Source organism: Polypterus senegalus, chromosome 9 (genome assembly GCF_016835505.1).
Source record: "Polypterus senegalus isolate Bchr_013 chromosome 9, ASM1683550v1, whole genome shotgun sequence".
NCBI lineage: Eukaryota > Metazoa > Chordata > Cladistia > Polypteriformes > Polypteridae > Polypterus > Polypterus senegalus.
Window position 1 is genome coordinate 6,244,599 of NC_053162.1, and position 19,810 is coordinate 6,264,408.

At 41.4% G+C, this 19,810-nt stretch overlaps 1 protein-coding gene across 3 annotated transcripts in view; it reads right to left on the bottom strand.

Annotated features, from left to right (window-relative positions):
- Positions 1 to 7,972: 7,972 nt before the first annotated feature.
- The window catches only part of lhx3 (LIM homeobox 3), a 49,455-nt gene continuing 37,617 nt past the window's right edge, over positions 7,973 to 19,810 (bottom strand). For all 3 annotated transcript variants that reach the window (XM_039762639.1, XM_039762638.1, XM_039762640.1), the window contains exons 5-6: positions 12,711 to 12,882; positions 7,973 to 9,208 (exon numbers count right to left, since the gene is read on the bottom strand). In XM_039762639.1, the coding sequence (XP_039618573.1) occupies positions 8,790 to 9,208; positions 12,711 to 12,882 (591 nt within the window). In that variant the 3' untranslated portion in view covers positions 7,973 to 8,789. The remainder of the gene's footprint in view (positions 9,209 to 12,710; positions 12,883 to 19,810) is intronic.

Genomic DNA, 19,810 nt, shown 5'->3' on the forward strand with positions numbered 1-19,810 from the left:
ACAGTTGATGGTCTTACTTTGGCCAATTGTTTTTTCCAGTTTAAAAAATTGCGTAGGCGTCCATCTGGGTGAGCGACTGCATTCTCGAGCGGACGAGTGCCGTTGACTCTCTTGTCTATAAGGTCCATCAATAATTGTTTCTTAGTTTTGAGGGACTCAAAAATGCTGCCGTCAAAGTTATTACATAAAACTGAATGAAGTTCCTCAATATCCTTCTCCAGTTCAGAAATGGCCGCATTCACATCCCTGGTGGTGTGCTCGGTGTATTGTTGGCACAATACGCGTATCTCAGTTTTTGAGCAATCCCACCATTGCCTCAGTGAAGAGAAGGTCTTCTTTTTGTATCTCCATTGTGTCCAGAAGTATTTGAAACAGTTGATGAAGTGGGGTCTTTCAGTAGATTATTATTAAAGTGCCAGTAGGATTTAACAGAAGGAGCAGAGAGAAAAGAGATTTGAAGGGAAACAAGACAGTGATCAGATAAACTAGTTGGAAGAATGGAGCAGTTAGCTATGAGGTTCCTGTGATTTTTCTGGATGTAAATTCTGTCAAGTCGAGCCATAGACAGCAGCCCAGCTGAGCTCTTCACCCACGTATACTGCCGGACCCCCGGATAAAAATCCCTCCAAATATCAAGGAGATTATTATTGGTGACCACAGACCTCAGTGATTGGACGGACCCGGGTGCGATTCTAGCCCATTCCTGTCCAGCTGCGCATTTTCTGTGCAGTTAAAGTCGCCCCCAACAAACACCAGCTCATCATTGTCACATGTCCCCAGGACATCATTTAAAACTGAGAAGCAGTGAGTTCTCTCAATCCCTACATTTGGGGCGTACACGTTAATGAACACCCACTTCTTCTCTCCCAGCTGCGCTTCTACCTTCAGCAGCCTCCCCTGGATTAACTCAGTACAAACAACACTGTCAGGTACAAAACTCTTAGAAAATAAGATCGCGACTCCTGCACTGAGATTTGAGCCATGACTAAGATGTGCCAGCCCTGGCCACTCTCTGTGCCAGTCAGACTGATTAGCCTCGTCAGTATGGGTCTCTTGAAGGAAAACCACGTTAATTCTTTTTGCGCTAAGTGCTCAAATAGCGCCGTTCTTTTACTAGATCTCTGCAGCCGTTTATATTGAAAGAGCACAGGGAATAGACAGGCATTTTAAAAGAAAATAAGGTGGCGGTCAACAACACTACATTAACCAAAGAAACGGGTAATCGCATTAAAACTGCCATCATGATTGTGCTTCTAGTGAACGTTTCACTTTGCTTATGATATTCTTTAATCGGACTCTCTCTTTGGAGGTCATACCTAATTCAGCAGCCCGCCGCCGCACTTGCTTCGCCGAGCTCAGAAACTGATGGAGATCAGGAAAGTGTTCGACTATACTGACCCCCCGCTTCCCTTCTAAAACTCTAAAAGCGCAAAATGCTTTCTGTGCTGTAAGCCTCGTGTAAGCTCGAGTGAGATGACAGATCAACTCTTATCGACGGGTCAGATTCATTGCCGTCCTCCCCTCCTTCCTCTCTCGCTTTGATTTCAGTGCCGTCTGTCTGCTGCTGATCACTAGCGGCGGCCTCTGCACTTTCAGTCTTAGTGCTCTTCTTGGCGCGCCCACCACTGGTTATTTGTTCTTTTCTTTTTCTGGTTACCGGCTTAACATAACCGTGTTCATCGTTACTGTCTTCAACGAGCATTTCTCCATCGGCCCCCGTCTCATGCGTTGTTTCTTCAGTCAATGCCTGCACAGCCAGCGCGCTCTTCTCCGCCCCTTGAGACAGGCTCATCTCTTGGGCACGTCTCTAGAGCGGCAATACTCTCGGTGGGTGTTTTTTGGAGAAGCGCTGCAGGGTCATCTTTATAATATTCGACCCCTGGTATCACCTTAGCCACCATCTCCTCCTCTTCATGGCTGACTTCAGCCTTCTTGTTCCCATTACTTTTACTAATCTGCCCGGCATTAGCCGCTGCGGCCGTGATCATTTCAGCCCTCAGGTTTTTTCCTAACGCAGGCTCTCCGCTGGACACTTCCGGCCTTCCCTGCTTCATGTCCCGGCCAGCTGTGATACTTTGAACTACAGTAATTTCACTCTGATCTTCAGCCGCTTCATCTGAATCGTAACTCAGATCCTCCATTTCCGAATCACTGATCACCGACTCATTCTCTTCGTTGTCCGAAGTTCTATCACGGGCTCTCTGTGCACACCAGACGGTCCCGGCATATCCGAGCTCTCCGTCATCTCACCCGCTTACACTGACTCGCTTTGTGCCCTGTCTGACCACACTTAAAGCATTTCATTTGTTCCGTAGTGATAAAAACTATATATTCGTAACCCTCTACTTTAAATTTCAAGGCCACATCAAGCTCCTCACGCGAGTTATTTAGTATCATGTACACCTGTCTCCGGAAAGACACGACATGCTTTAAATCCGGTGAGCGGCAGCCAAGCGGTATCATAACCACATCAGATATGACTTCACCATATCTACGAAGTTCATTTAATAAAGCCTCATTTTTCAAAAATGGTGGAACATTTGAAATAATAACTCGTTTAGCAGGAGTCGATAAAGGCAGAACCGGGACTAGCGAGCCGTTTATCACCAGGCCTTCCTGCACTATAGTATGCACCATAGCTTCGTCGCTTAGAAAAACTACAATAGTTTTGTTCATTCGGGATGCTGACTTCACATTCTTACAGCCAACTCTTTTCGCTACCTCAATAACACACGCCTCAACAGAAACCATCGGGTCCACAACCACTTTAATTCCATTTTTCCTTGAAAGATTTTCAAAATTTCGCGGGTTAAGCCCTGGAGGCTTTGCTCGGGACGCGGCCATGGCGGCGAGCCGCAGCCGCGTCCGACTATTACAACAACCACTGACAATAAACTATATACTTTCAAATAAATGGCAAATCAGTAAAAAAATCTTTATACATAAAACTAATAGTAAAGAAAGTTAGAAAAGAAAACGAGAAATACTCACAGATACCCAAACGAACGGAGCGAACCTGCGACCAACAACCACGCCCACCCAGACCAGAGTAATCGACAGACAGAGATTCCACAGACAGAAAGGATAGATAGATAGATAGATGAGAGGCACTATATGATAGACAGATAGATAGATAGATAGATAGATAGATAGATAGATAGATAGATAGATGAGAGGCACTATATGATAGATAGATAGATAGATAGATAGATAGATAGATAGATAGATAGATAGATAGATAGATAGATAGATAGATAGATGATAGTTAGCACTATATGATAGATAGATAGATAGATAGATAGATAGATAGATAGATAGATAGGCACGATATGTTAGATAGATAGATAGATAGATAGATAGATAGCACTATATAGATAGATAGATAGATAGATAGATAGATAGATAGATAGATAGATAGAGGCACTAGATAGATAGATAGATAGATAGATAGATAGATGAGAGGCACTATATGATAGATAGATAGATAGATAGATAGATAGATAGATAGATAGATAGATAGATAGATAGATGAGAGGCACTATATGATAGATAGATAGATAGATAGATAGATAGATAGATAGATAGATAGATAGATAGATAGATAGATAGATAGATAGATAGATAGATTCTTTATTAATCCCAAGGTGAAATTCCCATACTCCAGCAGCAGCATACTGATTAAAACAATATTAAATTAAAGAGTGATAACAATGAAGGTATAACAGACAATAACTTTTTATAATGTTAACGTTTACCCCCCGGTGGAATTGTAGAGTCGCATAGTGTGGGGTCTCCTCAGTCTGTCAGTGGAGCAGAATGGTGACAGCAGTATGTCGCTGAAGCTGCTCCTCTGTCTGGAGATGATCCTGTTCAGTGGATGCAGTGGATTCTCCATGATTGACAGGAGCCTGCTCAGCGCCCGTCGCTCTGCCACAGATGTCAAACTGTCCAGCTCTGTGCCCACAATAGAAATTGCCTTCCTCACCAGTTTGTCCTTCTTCTTTATGCTGCCTCCCCAGCACACCACCGCGTAGAAGAGGACGCTCACCACAACCGTCTGGTTGAACATCTGCAGCGTCTTATTACAGATGTTGAAGGATGCCAGCCTTCTAATGAAGTATAGTCGGCTCTGACCTCTCTTACACAGATCATCAGTATTGGCAGTCCAGTCCAGTTTATCATCCAGCTGCACTCCCAGGTACTTACAGGTCTGCACCCTCTGCACACAGTCGCCTCTGTAAAAGGACGCAATGAGCAAGTTTCCTCCTGCCTGGTTCCTGACTCAAAGAGGCCCTAGTAGAGGACAAGATTTCTTTCTTTAATATATTTACAATTTATTTTTTCCTCACCAAGTGATCACCTGGATTGCAGTAACTTACAGGGGGATAACACTTCTCTCAGTACCAGGTAAGGTCTTTGATAGGGTCATCCTCAATAGGAACCGTGGTCATTTGCTCACCTACCAGCGACCGGAGCAGTCTGGTTTTACACCTGAGAAGTCTACGATCCTGCAAAATCAAGCATGAATGTGAACATCAGCAGAGTTTCTTTGCAGCCTTTGTCGATTTTCATAAAGTGTTTGACTCAGTTGATCGAACTGCCCTGTGGAACATCCTGAGGGTTCGCAGGATCCCCTCGAGGTTGCTGGATATCATGGCCGGCCTGTACATTGTACATCCACCCGGGGGAGTAAATGCGAACATTAATTCTATTTTAATTTTTTTTCATTTTTATTACTATTTAATTTAATATTGTTTCTTGTATCAGTATACTGCTGCTGGATTATGTAAATTTCCCCTTGGGATTAATAAAGTATCTATCTATCTATCTATCATCTATCTATCATTGGTACTGTGAGTTCTGTGCAGAGTGGAGGCAGACCCTCTGCATTTTTCCCCAGTTGATTCTGAGGTTCATCAAGGGTGTGTTCTGCTCCTACTCTCTTCGATGCTTGCATGGACTGGGCAGGGTGGTGGGGTTCAGCGGCTCAGGGGCATCTGTTGGTGAAGAGAGAGTCACTGATCTTGACTTTGCTGATGATGCTATGATCTTCATAGAGTCAATGGAGGCTCTGACTGGGGCTCTCAAGAGACAGAGTGAGGAGTCTGAGTGTCTGGGCTTGTAAGTGTCCTGATAAAAACAAAAAACCAGGCCTTTAATGACCTCTTGGGCACGGCCATCAACAGTGTGTCTGTCGGCGGAGAGAGTGTCGACCTCACTGAGAGATTTACTTACCTTGGCAGTGACATTCATGTCTCTGGTAACTCTTCCTATGAAGTCAGTGGATGGATTGTGAGAGCATGGGGGGTCATGAGGTCGCTGGAAAGGGGTGAGTGGCGCTCCTGATATCTCTGCAAAAGGACTAAGGGCCAAGTCTGTAGAGTCCTGGTGCTCCCTGTTTGTGAGCCATAGACGTTATCCAGTGACCTGAGATGAAGACTGGACTCCTGTGTCTCTCTGGAGAATCCTTGGGTGTCGCTGGTTTGACTTTGTGTTGCTCACAGAGTCCCGAATGAGACACATGACCTGCATTGTGAGAGAGCGTCAGTAACCTGTTTGAAGGACACTCATTGCTGAGGATCCAAGCAGTTGGCCAAAGCCAAGGAGGCTCCCACGCAACATCTGGATGTGACAGATAGATGGACATTTTGGAGGGTGTAACTGGACTGCGTGTCTGCCTTGAGGGGTTGCCAACCAGGATCCCAAGCTGTTTCGTTGTGTTTTGGGTGCAGCAACGCACTGTACCAGTGCATGCTCCCCAACCTGACCTGACCTGACAGGTGCATCCCATGACTTCAGTGCATGTCCTACTCTGACAGACTTGGAGAATTAAAACTGTTTTTTCTTAAGCAAAGTAGACTGCGTGAGGACCTAATACAGGTCTTCAAATTCATCATAGGCATCATTGATAAAGCAGATCCAGCAGAATTATTTCAGCTTTACGTTGAGTCAAGTACTCGTGGACATCAGTGGAAATTAAGGGAAAGTGAATTTATGATGGAAGCCAGGAAGAACCTCTTTACATTTTACTCTGGAACAAACTACCAAGACATGGAATTGAAGTAGGACCCTTGACAACCTTTAAGAAGGATGTGGATGAGCTATTGGGACAGCTAAGAGCTAAACAAACGAGCCTGATGGACTAGATGGCCTCCTATGGGTTGTCAAAGTTCTTATGTTCTTTTGGATAAGTGCTGCAAATACTGTATTTACATCTTTACATCTACACATGGCAAGGACAGGGGTTGTTCTGAACAGTCAGCATGGGGTCAGAAGAGGGAGGTCGTGTTTTACTAACATGCTGGGATTCTGTGAGGAGGCAACAAAAGGATACGACCAAAGTGGAGCAGATGATATTATTTATCTGGACTTTCAGAAAGCATTTGATGAGGTGCCATATGAGAGGTTGGGTATCAAATTAAAAGAAGTGGGAGTTCAGGGTGATGTTTTTTGATGGGTGCAGAATTGGCTCAGACACAGGAAGCAGAGGGTGTTGGTGCGCAGAACTGGCCAATGTTAAGAGTGGTGACCAGCAGGAGGCAGTGATAGAGCAGTGATATCTATAAATAATTTAGATAAGAATATAGTGGGTTGGTTAGATAGATATAACAAGCTGGTTAAGTTTGCAGATGATACCAAGATAGGTGGATTAGCAGATAATTTGCAATCCGTTATATCATCACAGAAGGACTTGGATAGCAGACTGGCTTGGACAGATTTGTGGCAGATGAAATTTAATGTCAGTAAATGTAAAGAATTATACATAGGAAGTAAAAATGTGGGGTCTGAAAACACAATGGGCGGTCGGAAAATCGAGAGTCCACCTTATGAGAAGGATTTAGGGGTCATAGTGGACTCTAAGCTATCTTAACTTTCCGACAGTGTTCAGAAGCCATTAACAGAATGTCCGGTTATATAGCGCCTTGACGTGTGGAGTACAAGTCACAGGAGGTTCTGCTCAAGCTTTATAACACACTGGTGAGGCCTCATCTGGAGTCCTGGGTGCAGTTTTGGTCTCCAGGCTCCAAAAAGGACATAACAGCACAAGAGAAGGTCCAGAGAAGAGCGACTAGGCTGATTCAGGGCTACAGGGGATGAGTTATGAGGAAAGATTAAAAGAGCTGAGCCTTTACAGGGATTAAGAGGAGTCCTGACTGAAGTGTTTAAAATTATGAAGGGAATTACTCCAGTGGATCGAGACTTGTATTTTAAAATGAGTTCATCAAGAACACGGGGACACAGTTGGAAACTTGTTAAGGGTAAATTTCGCACAAACATTACAAAGTTTTTCTTTATACCAGTGGTTCACAAACTGTGGGGGGGCCCCCCAAGGGGGGCGCGAAGTAACAAAATGGGGGGGTGCGAAGATGTGAAAAAAGAAAACAATAATCAAAAATATGAAAAATACATCTATTGAAACCAAAACAAATTAACTTAAACTACATTCTGATACTAGAAAAATAAATATAGAGTTAGGTAAATGTCGATAAAAGTTAAGTAGGTATAATAAAATATGCATCTATGATATAGAATCATTAATTAAAAAAGAACAAATTGATATTAGTGGGCTCCTTTCAAAAAAACGTTAGGGGGGTGCGATTAAAACTGTTATGAAAACTCATAAAGGTTGAGAAACGCTGCTTTACACAAAGAACAACAGACACTTGAAATAAGCGACCAGGTAGTGTGGTAGACAGTAAGACGTTAGGGATTTTCAAAACTCATCTTGACGTTTTCTTGGAAGAAATAAGTGGAGAGGACTGGCAAGTTTTGTTGGGCTGAATGGCCAGTTCTCGTCCAGAGTGTTCTAATCTTCTAATCTTCTTGTCGTTAGTTGTCCTTCTTTTGGTCAGATGTTGAAGGACACAGAGATCCCAACACTTCTTGCCACACAGTAAGGAGATGAACCTTTTTTTTGAATTGTAATTTAATCATCAGAGAGAATAAATAAAAGACATAAAACATTTTCACAGAAACAAACACTTGCACCATCCTGGGGTCACCTCAGCCAGGTGTGATAGGAAAACAGGTCATACAAGATACATGTGAAGACACACAAATGCATAGAATAACCACCGACAAAGAGGAGCGCAAACCCATCAGAAGAAGTGTGCCTTTTATCGTACAAAGTTTGAGTTTGTGTTCCGTTTAAGACGCCTCCAATGGGCCTTTGTCGTTAAGAAGGAAAAAAAAATAAAATAAAATAAAACAAAACCCTCCGGAAACAAAGAACTCCGTTTCTGTACACTTTTGGCAACATTCAGAAAACCGAAATTCTTGGGAGATCAATGTCGACTAAACGAGAACCGGCTGGCTGCCTGGATACCAAAGAGTTTGCGCCATTGTCCGTGGATGGCAGAAATGAAATGGCGCCTCACCCCTGTGGTAGGCTTTAGGGTTCAATAAGCTTCTGGAAATCGTTTTCAGAATGACAAGATGACATTCATATGCCACACAACAAGATGATTTCCAGCTTAGTTTCCATCTGGGAAAAAAACGTCGGTCATTGGATTGTCCGTTCCTTTTTTTGCTTCTTTTGCTTTTTTTTTCCATGCTGAAATGATGTTTTCTCACAGAGAAGATTAATCAAAATGAACATTTGGAAATCTCGCTTGCAGACTCCTCTATGAAGATCCTGCTAGTATTGAAGGTGGGATCAAACAATTTGAGAAACCGCCACACTTTGATTCATGGCTTTGTGTTGTCCTCCATCCTTCTCCCCTCGGATGAGAAGCTCCAGTCGCCCAAGAAAGGGACAAATGAACTTTCACTGAGGATGGGCGCCGTCGTCAAAACTGGGCGTGATCCACTTCATCCAGCCAGGAGGCGGGGCTGGCTGGAAAATCAGGGTAGCCCCCGCTGCTGCCACTGGACAGGTCTGAACTGGGTCCATTGCCACCTAACACTCGCATTGCCTGGCTCATGCCCTGTGCACCCTGGGCCATGATGGCGAGTCCCGAGTCTGGATAGACCAGACTGGAGATAAGAGGCTGGTGACCAGGCATTGCTTGAAGAGCCCCGGGAGACTGAGGCACACCGTATGGACTGCTGGACCGGATGTCATGATACTGATCCTGGCTTGGGATTACACTGTGCTCCAGGGTGAAGCTGCCGTGACTCCCAGCTTGCCTTGCAATGGCTGGTGAGGCCTCACTAAGTCCACTGTAAATTCCATTGGAGTGGCTCATGTCTGACATGGAAGGTTCATCTGAAAGAACAACGAAATGGACGATAAAAGTCAGAAGAGAGAAAGGAAGCCATTCTGTGGAGAATGCAGTGCAAGTCAATAATGATTTCTCAGGTACCAACTTGAATTTAACCCTCAACAGTAAGTCCTTCAAATCCTTACATCAAATATGTAGCTGGCACCGTGTCGGCATGGATTTTTACAACAAACCGCAATACGCGGTCACCAAATGCCATCCAAACTGCACAGGACACCTGTACAGACTAGTGTCCCCAAATATTAGCTTGACAATACACACATGTCACCTGTTAGAAATCCATCCATCCCATCCATTATCTAACCTGCTATATCCTAACTACAGGGTCACGGGGGTCTGCTGGAGCCAATCCCAGCTAACACAGGGTGCAAGGCAGGAAACAAACTCCACACACACACACACCAAGCACAATTTAGAATCGCCAATGCAACTAACCTTCATGTCTTTGGAAACCCACGCAGACACAGGGAGAACATGCAAACTCCACGCAGGGAGCGAACCCGGGTCTCCTAACTGCGAGGCACCAGCGCTACCCACTGCGCCAACGTGCTGCCCTCCTGTTAGAAATCCCCAGAGATAAATTCTCATTGAACTTGATATTATAGTAATGGTGACTCCAAGCCTTTAAAGTGTGAAATTCAGGGTACTGCTTTTATTGTTACGCGTGACTTTAGGGTAAGTAGAGTTGTAAAGATGTGCGTGTGTGATTTTAGGATGACTGGAAATTCTAATATTGCCCAGTGTGACTTTCTGCACGAGAGTGCCCAGAAATGGACTGGCCTGCTAAAGTCCAGTTTATAATTACCATGGGACGCCTGCATGTAGACCGCAATGTAAAGCGCCTACCGGTGAGAGACCAAAATACAGCTAAGTCTGATTCACGCTTGGCACGTCCACGTAGGGCGAAAATGACGTCAGACATCCAGCCCCACCGTGAGTGGCTGGAGCCTGTTGAGTTTTCGCCACGCGTGGAGTTTTTTCTAAGGGCTTCTTTATACTTACCGCATGAAGCAAAGCACGTGCATGTGTGGTCTACGACCAAAACACTTACATACTTACTTTTGGTGGCCCTTTAAATCGGCGCGTTGGTAGTCTCCTGATAATAATAATAATTGTTTACATTTATTTAGCGCTTTTCTCATTACTCAAAGCGCTCTCCACGCAGGCAGGACCCGAGATGCAAACCCACAGTCTCCTTACTGCAAAGCAGCTGCGCTCCCCTAGTCAGTAGGTGACAGTTTTTAATCAATGTCACATACTTATCAATGTCACAGCAGAGGATGTGAGAGTCTGCTTATGGAAGAAACTTTGTGCCTATTGTTACTGGCCTTTAGAGGAGAAGGAGAAGGTGGACTGTCAGGTCTATTAACCAAAGGAGGTGAAGGAAGTGCGAGTGTAATAATCTTGTGAGCTGGGGACCTACATGATAAACAGTCATATTTCAAATGTTCATGTATGTCCTCCCTGAGTTCTGATGCCCTGTTGCATCACATTCATCCCCTTGTTTCATCTTTCTGGCACCCACATAAACTGCCTTGCCATGAAATTTACCATTTTGGACACCTGGATTTTGGATTTTACGTGTGCAGCCCAAAGAGAAACGCGGGGCATGTCTGCAAGCCAGAGGTCATTTTCTCCGCCCTGCAGTCGCACCGTCCAAAATGTGTCAAATATAAATCAGCCTTTAACAGGGTGGGCTCATGCCCAATGCAATCTTCACTGCAATTGATTTAGTGGGTTTGAGTATGTTGTGGTATAAGACATGAAAGGTGCTATATGATAGATAGATAGATAGATAGATAGATAGATAGATAGATAGATAGATAGATAGATAGATAGATAGATAGATAGATAGATAGATATGAAAGGCACCATATAATAGATAGATAGATATGAAAGGCACCATATAATAGATAGATAGATAGATAGATAGATAGATAGATAGATAGATAGATAGGCACTATATGATAGATAGATAGGCACTATATGATAGATAGATAGATAGATAGATAGATAGATAGATAGATAGATAGACATGAAAGTTACTATTATATTATTATATTATTATACTTGTGAATTTCCACTTGGAATTAATAAAGTATCTATCTATCTATCCATATAATAAATTAATAGATATGAAAGTTGCTATATGATAGATAGATAGATAGATAGATAGATAGATAGATAGATAGATAGATAGATAGATAGATAGATAGACATGAAAGTTACTATTATATTATTATATTATTATACTTGTGAATTTCCACTTGGAATTAATAAAGTATCTTATCTATCTATCCATATAATAAATTAATAGATATGAAAGTTCCTATATGATAGATAGATAGATAGATATACAAGAAGTAAAAGACTAAACAGAATGTCTGTCCATGTGGGTGTCCTACGGGTGCTCTGGTTTTCTTTCACTGTCCAAAGACATGCAGTTTACGTGGATTGGCATTGCTAGATTAGCCCGTGATGCGTGTGCCAGTATGTGTGTGTATTTGCCCAATAATGTGTTGACTGGGATTGGCTCCAGCAGACCCCCGTGACCCTGTAGTTAGGATATAGCGGGTCGGATAATGGATGGATGGATGGACTTGCACCCCGTACAGGAATCTGCCTGCCTTGCACTCGATGCTTCCTGTGATATGTTCCAGCTTTGTTGTTACCCTGCATAGAAGCACAGAATGTAAAAATTATAGTGCAAATCATGGGGTTTATGTCCTGGGTCCTCCCTACATGGAGTTTGCATGTTCTCTCTGTGCCCACAACGGGTTTCCACTGGGTGAGGGGGTGTCCGCCCACATACACACCTAACCAGTATGCCTTTGGTGTGCGTGAGAGTCTGTGAGAGTGTATGAGTGTGTGATGGACAGGTGTCTTGTTCAAATATTGTTCCTGCCTTGTGTTCTTTTCTTGCCGGGACAGGCTCCAGGTTCCCTACAACCCTAATTAAAATTGGAAAATGGATGGATGATAAAAAGTGCAAACTGTTCCATAAGCACCAGACGTAGAAGTAAGTGTACGTGCTATCCAATAATAATAATAATAATAATAATAATGTATATTCTCTATGCCAAAGTTGTAACTTGTTGAAAATGGGTACAAATCAAAGAGGCATCACACCGATTTATGGCTGTAAAGACTTAGCAGCGCCTCCTAACACACGCTGTGCTGAAATGAGCTGATGACTAACGGAGCTCCAGGTCATGTCATGAAGACGATGGGCGGCTCTCCTCATGATGACCTTTAATTGTCACTTCAAATTCTTCTCTTCCATTGTGTCTCTTAAGTTCAGGGTCAGTCCCATAACCCAGCTGTCCGTCATTATTATTTTACCAGCCGTTTTCTCTTCCTCCCACAGGTTACCCCGGTGCTATCCAATCATTATTTTTCGTGATTAAAAGAAATAATGAAAAAAACAAAAAATAAAACACAAATGAAGCCACCAGCATTGTGTATTCATGACAAATGTGCGCATACCTGTGAAGGAGACTTCGGCATCGCTGTCCACCCCCTCTTCCTGTATGCTGTCCTTGTCCGATTTGGAGCTGCCCCTGGACCGTTTCATGTTGCGGAAGTACTGGCCCCATCTCTGTCTCCCGGCATCTTTTTTTAACCTCTTTTCCTTCGCTCTTCTATTCTGGAACCACACCTGCAGAGACCGCCAGACATATACAGTGCATGAAGCACAAATGACGCGTTGAGCCCTTCCAATACCGAGTCGGAATGTCTATGACGAGGAAGAGACGAATAGCGCCGCCATCTCCTTGATCTGCTACACTTTGGGGGTTCAGACTTTACCCGCATTCATTTATTTATTTATTTAATTTTTTTTTTTTTTTTTTTTGGTTAAGCAGTTTTCTCCTCGCACACCTAAAACAGGCGCAGTTGAGGGTATCCAGAGACTCTGTTCTCATCAGGCTCCTGCTTTGCTCCCAATTCGGCACCGGCACCACGTAAACTACTCCACTATGCTTTTTCTTCTTTTTCGGAAGAGAAAACATTACAACACTTTACAAGTTAATTAAACAGATCATATTAGCATAACAGATGTTATGCAACCATAAAAAAATAAAACACAAGAAGGAACTCAGAATTTAGCCTCCGCCTTATCGTAGTCCGCGTATAAGTATAAATACAGCTCGTTTAGTGCGGTCAGGATCGGCGCCAGCTCCCCGTGACGTTAGATTAAACGGTTTCACTGAATAATTACATTGAAAAAAAAACTATGGGATCGGTGCTAAGGTTTGTGCTCCTATATTGAAAAATATAAGAACGTGACCATCCTACTGCTACTTTGTGCTAAAATCTGTGTGCCCCTTTCAAGGAAACGGAAATCTGAAAGAGGGCAAAAAAAGAAACAGAAAAGATGAGGTCTTTGTGACTGTAACCTGAAAAAAACATGACAATGAAAATAGTGGAACGGGGTTTGGGGCAGTTGAGGCTGCAAGTTAGAGCAGCAGGTAGACTTTCGAGAACATTCCCTGGCAAAGCCGTCCGCGCGTGTGCGTATATGTAAGAGAGAGAGTCGTTTCCTTCTAAGGTGTACTATACAGACTTTGATACCTTAAAAAATTCGTTTAATCATTTTTAATTATATACAGCGTCTTTTACAGAGAATGCCACAAACAAAGCAAACTGTAACTATGACAACATCATAAGTTACATGGAACCCATTGCTGTTGTGGCACAGATCCCTGATTTCTAAACTGGTTTCTTGCTTTGATCCCAAAAATCACAAAATGCGGGTACACGACGATGTTACCGGCGCGAAGGCTCCATTTCCTTATAGGACAGATATTTATGGCAAGCCGTTATTGAACAATTAGAGATATCTCAAAATAAACTTAATGCAGTTCACCTTTTAAGATGTATGAAACAATTTTCCAGGTATATCAATATACTGTATGTTCATTAAAACTTCTAAGATTTGGGATATCTGCATTCTAGATAGATAGATAGACAGATAGATAGATATGAAAGGCACTATATAATAGATAGATAGATAGATAGATAGATAGATAGATAGATAGATAGATAGATAGATAGATAGATAGATAGATAGATAGATATGAAAGGCACTATATAATAGATAGATAGATAGATAGATAGATAGATAGATAGATAGATAGATAGATAGATAGATAGATAGATCTTTATTTGTCCCAGAGGGTTTTATAGAGGCTAATTAACTAATAAATAAACAAATACATAATTAAACACATACCCTATCTGTACACTCAACAAAATGATTAGAAAGAAAGAAAGAAAAGAAACCGCCTAACTTAGCATTTGCAGTCGCAGTAAAGCGCTATAAAAGCGTATTGCTATTTGTGCCCCAGCAGCGTTTCTTGATAGACTTTTTACATTTTCAATTTGATTATTCTCAAAACATAAAAGATAATTTGCGGTTAACATTTTCAATTAAATTAGTCTCTCCTAAACTATCTTTAAATATATTTCAGTAAAGTGTTCAGTGACTTATAAAAACGCAACGTTACTTTACATTAAATTGTAGAGCTGCATCTCTATACTTTTCAAGACAACCTCTGGATAAAAGCGTCTGCTCAGCAAATACATGAAAATGTAGATGTAAAAATACTAACATAAATATTCATAACTTACATAAATGTTTCATAAACGACATTTAGACACAAAAGGCTAATTTGTTTAGTTTTTTCAAAAACACTCGCAGTAACACAGACCATCAGTCCAGATCTACAGCTAACGGTTCAGACCCGCAGTGACGTTTGCGCCGCGGCTCTGCTTGCATCTCGAGTGATGAACCTCGCTTCCCGTCCTGGATTGGCTCCTGCTGTCCGCACACTAACGCCGCTCGGAGAGTCAACACAGCAAATGGGTGCGGACACTGCTAGTCCGTGCTAAAACGCTTCGGTATTGAATCGAAATACAGTTCCTGACTTCGGCTCAAAACCCGTTTTCTCACATTGCACGTAGAAAGTACCTTACCGGTTATTAAGACAGCCAAATTACTATTACACTACTAAATGTAAGGTATGGCTTGAGAAAATAATTTAGAAAATGGAATGACTTCATTTAAAAAAGCAAGGCTATAAACAACACTAAGTTTAAATAAACAAATAACACATGAAAAATAATGATTTTGTCTAAATAAAATAGGGTTAAATCGCTCTGCGGAGTCAGTGACTGTGTGCATGTGTAACTGACCATATGCGACTTTTAAATTTGTCTTTTATTGCTTGTTGATTATTCATCAGTCTAGAGTATCTATCAATCGATCTTATATAGCGCCTTCATGTTTATCTTCCTTTCTGTACTAATTTGTACTAATCTATTTACTATAGTACGTTATTTAGTACTTTCCCATTTAACTATGAAATGAAAATAAAACTTAACTATTGAAATGCGTATATTAAAGGGCCATTCAAATGAGTCTTTTATTTCTTATTGTGTATGGACTATCAATCTATCTATATATTTTATACACTGCCTTTATTTATCTTTTTAACTATATACATTTATTTAGTTCCTTTCCATATATCTATATATTTAAACACGTATTTTATTGCTCTTTAAATTATTTTTATTTTATACGTATCTATCTATCTATTAATTCATTCATTATTGTGTGCCTTTCACTCTGTCTGCCTAGTGCCTTTCATTATATCATCTATCTTGTATAGCGCCTTTCTAAGTATTTTTCTTTCAATCTGTACTAATCTATAATGCCGTTCCCATATATCTATAAAATGAAAATAAAAATGTATTTTTGTCTATATGTCTACCTATCTATTATAATAAGTAGTGCCTTTCCGTATCTATCTGTAGTACTAGGGTGTTGTACCGTGTTAGCCATTATGAATGTAGAGAAAAGCCAAGCAAAATGAAACCTTTTATTGGCTAACTATAAAGATTACAATATACAAGTTTTCGAGGCAACTCAGGCCCCTTCTTCAGGCAAGATGTAATCTATTAACTGTATACTATATTGTGCTTTTCTGTGTTTTTCTCTTACAATCTATACTAATCTATTTAGTGTCTTTCTCATATAGCTATAAAATGAAAATAAATTATTTTATACTGATTATCTATCTATATATCAATCTTATACAACACCTTTTTGATTATTTATCTTTTTCTGTATATTAATCTGAAAATAAAAATCAACTAATTACGTATTATATAGCGCCTTTCAATGCTGTACACGGACTGTCAATCTATCTATCTTTCTATAGTGCATGTCTATCTGCCTATCTATCCTGTCCAGCCAAGAGGCATTTCTCGCAATAAGACGACTGCACAGGGATTTCAGAATTAACTACAAAAGACCTGTACCATTATGATTTATACGTCTTTTTTCTTTACGGTTCATTGGATCTCCAAACCGGGATTGCCAAATCCGATTTAAAAGTGCGGTGTAGCGGGTTCTTTGTGTTTAAATTTTCATATGAAAAAGTTTGGTTTTTAACTGTCTTAATTATTACATCAAATTCCTGCACCTGCTGGCTGGGCTCTGTCTCTCCGCGACACGATCTCGAGCGCGGAGATGAACCGCGTCTTCTGCGGATCGAGGGGAGCCATTTGAGCTGATCTGGGCAGGTATGACAAGCCTCCGATGGGATAAGACCTGGGGTGGCCTGCAGGAATCCCAGGGAGACGCAGTCAGGCCACCTCAGCGTGTTAAACTACCGCGGCTCTCAGCTGCAGAAGAAGGAAAGAAAAAGACGGTGACGTGAATCAGTGATTCGGACGCCATCAGAGCGGAAAGGGCACATTACAAATGTGGCCGACGCCCAACAGTTGAAATGCAACTGGTTCCAGTCACCCAAATCGGGGTTCAAGCAGGTACAGTGCCTCGCTCGGGGTCACACAGTGTCAGCAGCAAGATTTGAGCCCACAACCTCAGAATCTGAGCCTTAACCTCCACGCCTCCCTGCTTGCCTTTGTCGGGCTCTTCCTCGGATGGGCGCAAACCGACAACCTTTCAGTTTACAGCCGAACATACAGACGTTTATACAAAGAGTGTACATTTCAATTATTTGATAGAATCACTATCGTAGAAATGTGTATGCTGATGAATTGCCTTTGAACTGCCTTTCCCGAGGTTTCTTTCATTTTTTTCCCTACCGGTTTTTTTTTGGGAGTTTTTCTTTGTCTTCTTAGATAGTCAAGGCTGGGGCGCTGTCAAGAGGCAGGGCCTGTTAAAGTCCATTGCCGCACTCCTTGTGTGATTTTGGGCTATACAAAAATAAATTGTATTGTATTGTATTGTATTGTATGATTACCGTTATTATCAGTAATAACAGTGGACGGCCAATCTGTTTTAAGAGGTTCGCTTCCTGAGTAACCTCTGGGGGTTATCATAGGCCGCTGCGAGCCGAACACAAATCAAATTTCATATTAACTGCGTGACGATGTGTTTGGCTGCTACTTTTCGCTTAATAATAATAGGAGTCAGGAGCATGCGCTGAAACCAACCACACAGCGAAATTGGGACCCGAGTGCAACGAGGGACATAATAATCCTTATTATGTCATTAATAATTCTTTGCATTTATATAGAGTTTTTCTCACAACTCAGAGTGAGTTGATGAGGTGTCGGCGGCCATTTGTGCGCCAGTACCCTCACACGATGTGTTAGATGGCTGGGGGGTGATTAGGGGGTCTAGAATGACCAGTCCGTGGTGCACACTTTAGTCTGGACATCGAGATACACTTTTTACGAAGGATGTTCAGGAATATTTAATGACTACAGAGAGTCAGGACCTCGGTTTTACGTCTCATCCGAAAGTCAGTGCCATTTTTACACCACAGTTTCCCCGTCATTGCACTGTGGGCACTGGGATCTACATGCACACCTCAGCAGCAGCCCAAACTTTAACTAGACGGTCTCCCATTCAAGTACTGGCCGGGCATGAATAGGTTTCAGGTGGCTGACTTCTTCTGAATTGCATGTTTTTTTGGCTCAGGAACTGCGGTCAGGGGAGGCAAGTGAGGCAGAGCCTGACCTGTCATCATAGATAGATAGATAGATAGATAGATAGATAGATAGATAGATAGATAGATAGATATGTAAGGCACTATATAATAGATAGATAGATAGATAGATAGATAGATAGATAGATAGATAGATAGATATGTAAGGCACTATATAATAGATAGATAGATAGATAGATAGATAGATAGATAGATAGATAGATAGATAGATAGATAGATAGATACTTTATTAATCCCAAGGGGAAATTCACATACTCCAGCAGCAGCATATATACTGATAAAGAACAATATTAAATTAAAGACTGATAAAAATGCAGGTAAAACACACAATAACTTTGTATTATAAAGTAAAAAAAAAATAATGATGACATAAAATAAATTTGTTCTCTGCTCTGTCATATAAATTTGTTTTCCGTGTGATTTCAATAATTTTTATTATTTTTATAATCAAAATCGCTGAATTTGCCATTGCCTGTTCAAATAGGGGAAAGAAACGTGAGGTGCTGCAACGACGAGCCTCACCTCGGACTGCGCTCTCCCTCACACACTGGGCTGATGCCTGCGATTGGCGGGTGCCTGTCGCTGTCTCTCTGTATGTCACCAAAATAATATTTTCTGCTGTGCAGTTGCCGGGGACATCTTTGAGTGACTTCCACGTATGTGACATCCGCCAGCATCGCTGGCAGATCTTTGAAGCACTTGTCACCGATGACGTGTTTGATTTAACATTATACAAAGTTATTGTCTGTTATACCTGCATTGTTATGACTCTCTAATTTAATATTGTTTTTATCATTATGCTGCTGCTGGAGTATGTGAATTTCCTCTTGGGATTAATAAAGAATCTATCTATCTATCTATCTATCTATCTATCTATCTATCTATCTATCTATCTATCTATCTATCTATCTATTTGTGGTCGTCCTTAATGCTAGCAATCAGTTATTTGTGTAAACATCTGATTCAAAAATCGAAATCCTTCACTTTCGTAATTCACCGTTTTCACGAAATGTTGTCATCAGTCAAAGTTTCACTCTGTATGTGAAGTGGAGGCAAAATCTCTTTATTAGGTCGACAACTGAGTTCCACCGGAGCGGCCATGTCTTCAATATAATGGGACTCTTCTGTACGCAGCCCTCGGGATATCCGAACTGTGGTGAGACCAGCATAGATCTTCCAAATGGAGTTGCAGGATCATGTGTGCGTAGAATGCGAGAGGAAATCACCAAAATAGCAATGAATAGCTAATTGCTGTTTTCTGAATATTTCACAGAATCTGTTGAATTTATGTACAGGAAAAAGATGCGTAATGGGAGAGTTACATCTAATGTAACACACATTTGTCTGAATTTAATGTATAAAGTAATGAAGTAAGAGGAAGAAATGATTCTGTGTGATATACGTACACGATAAGATATGTGGGCGGGTCAAAAGGTGGGAGGAGCATGGGTGCGCGAAGAAAAAAATGAAAGAAAAAAACACTTTAATATTGGAACGGGGATTAAAGCCTGTTAATTGTAAGTATTAAACGTTTTGGTTTTTTCTGTATAATTAAGGATTTATATATTTTAAAAGTCACTTTCGTATCTATTTTTATAATTT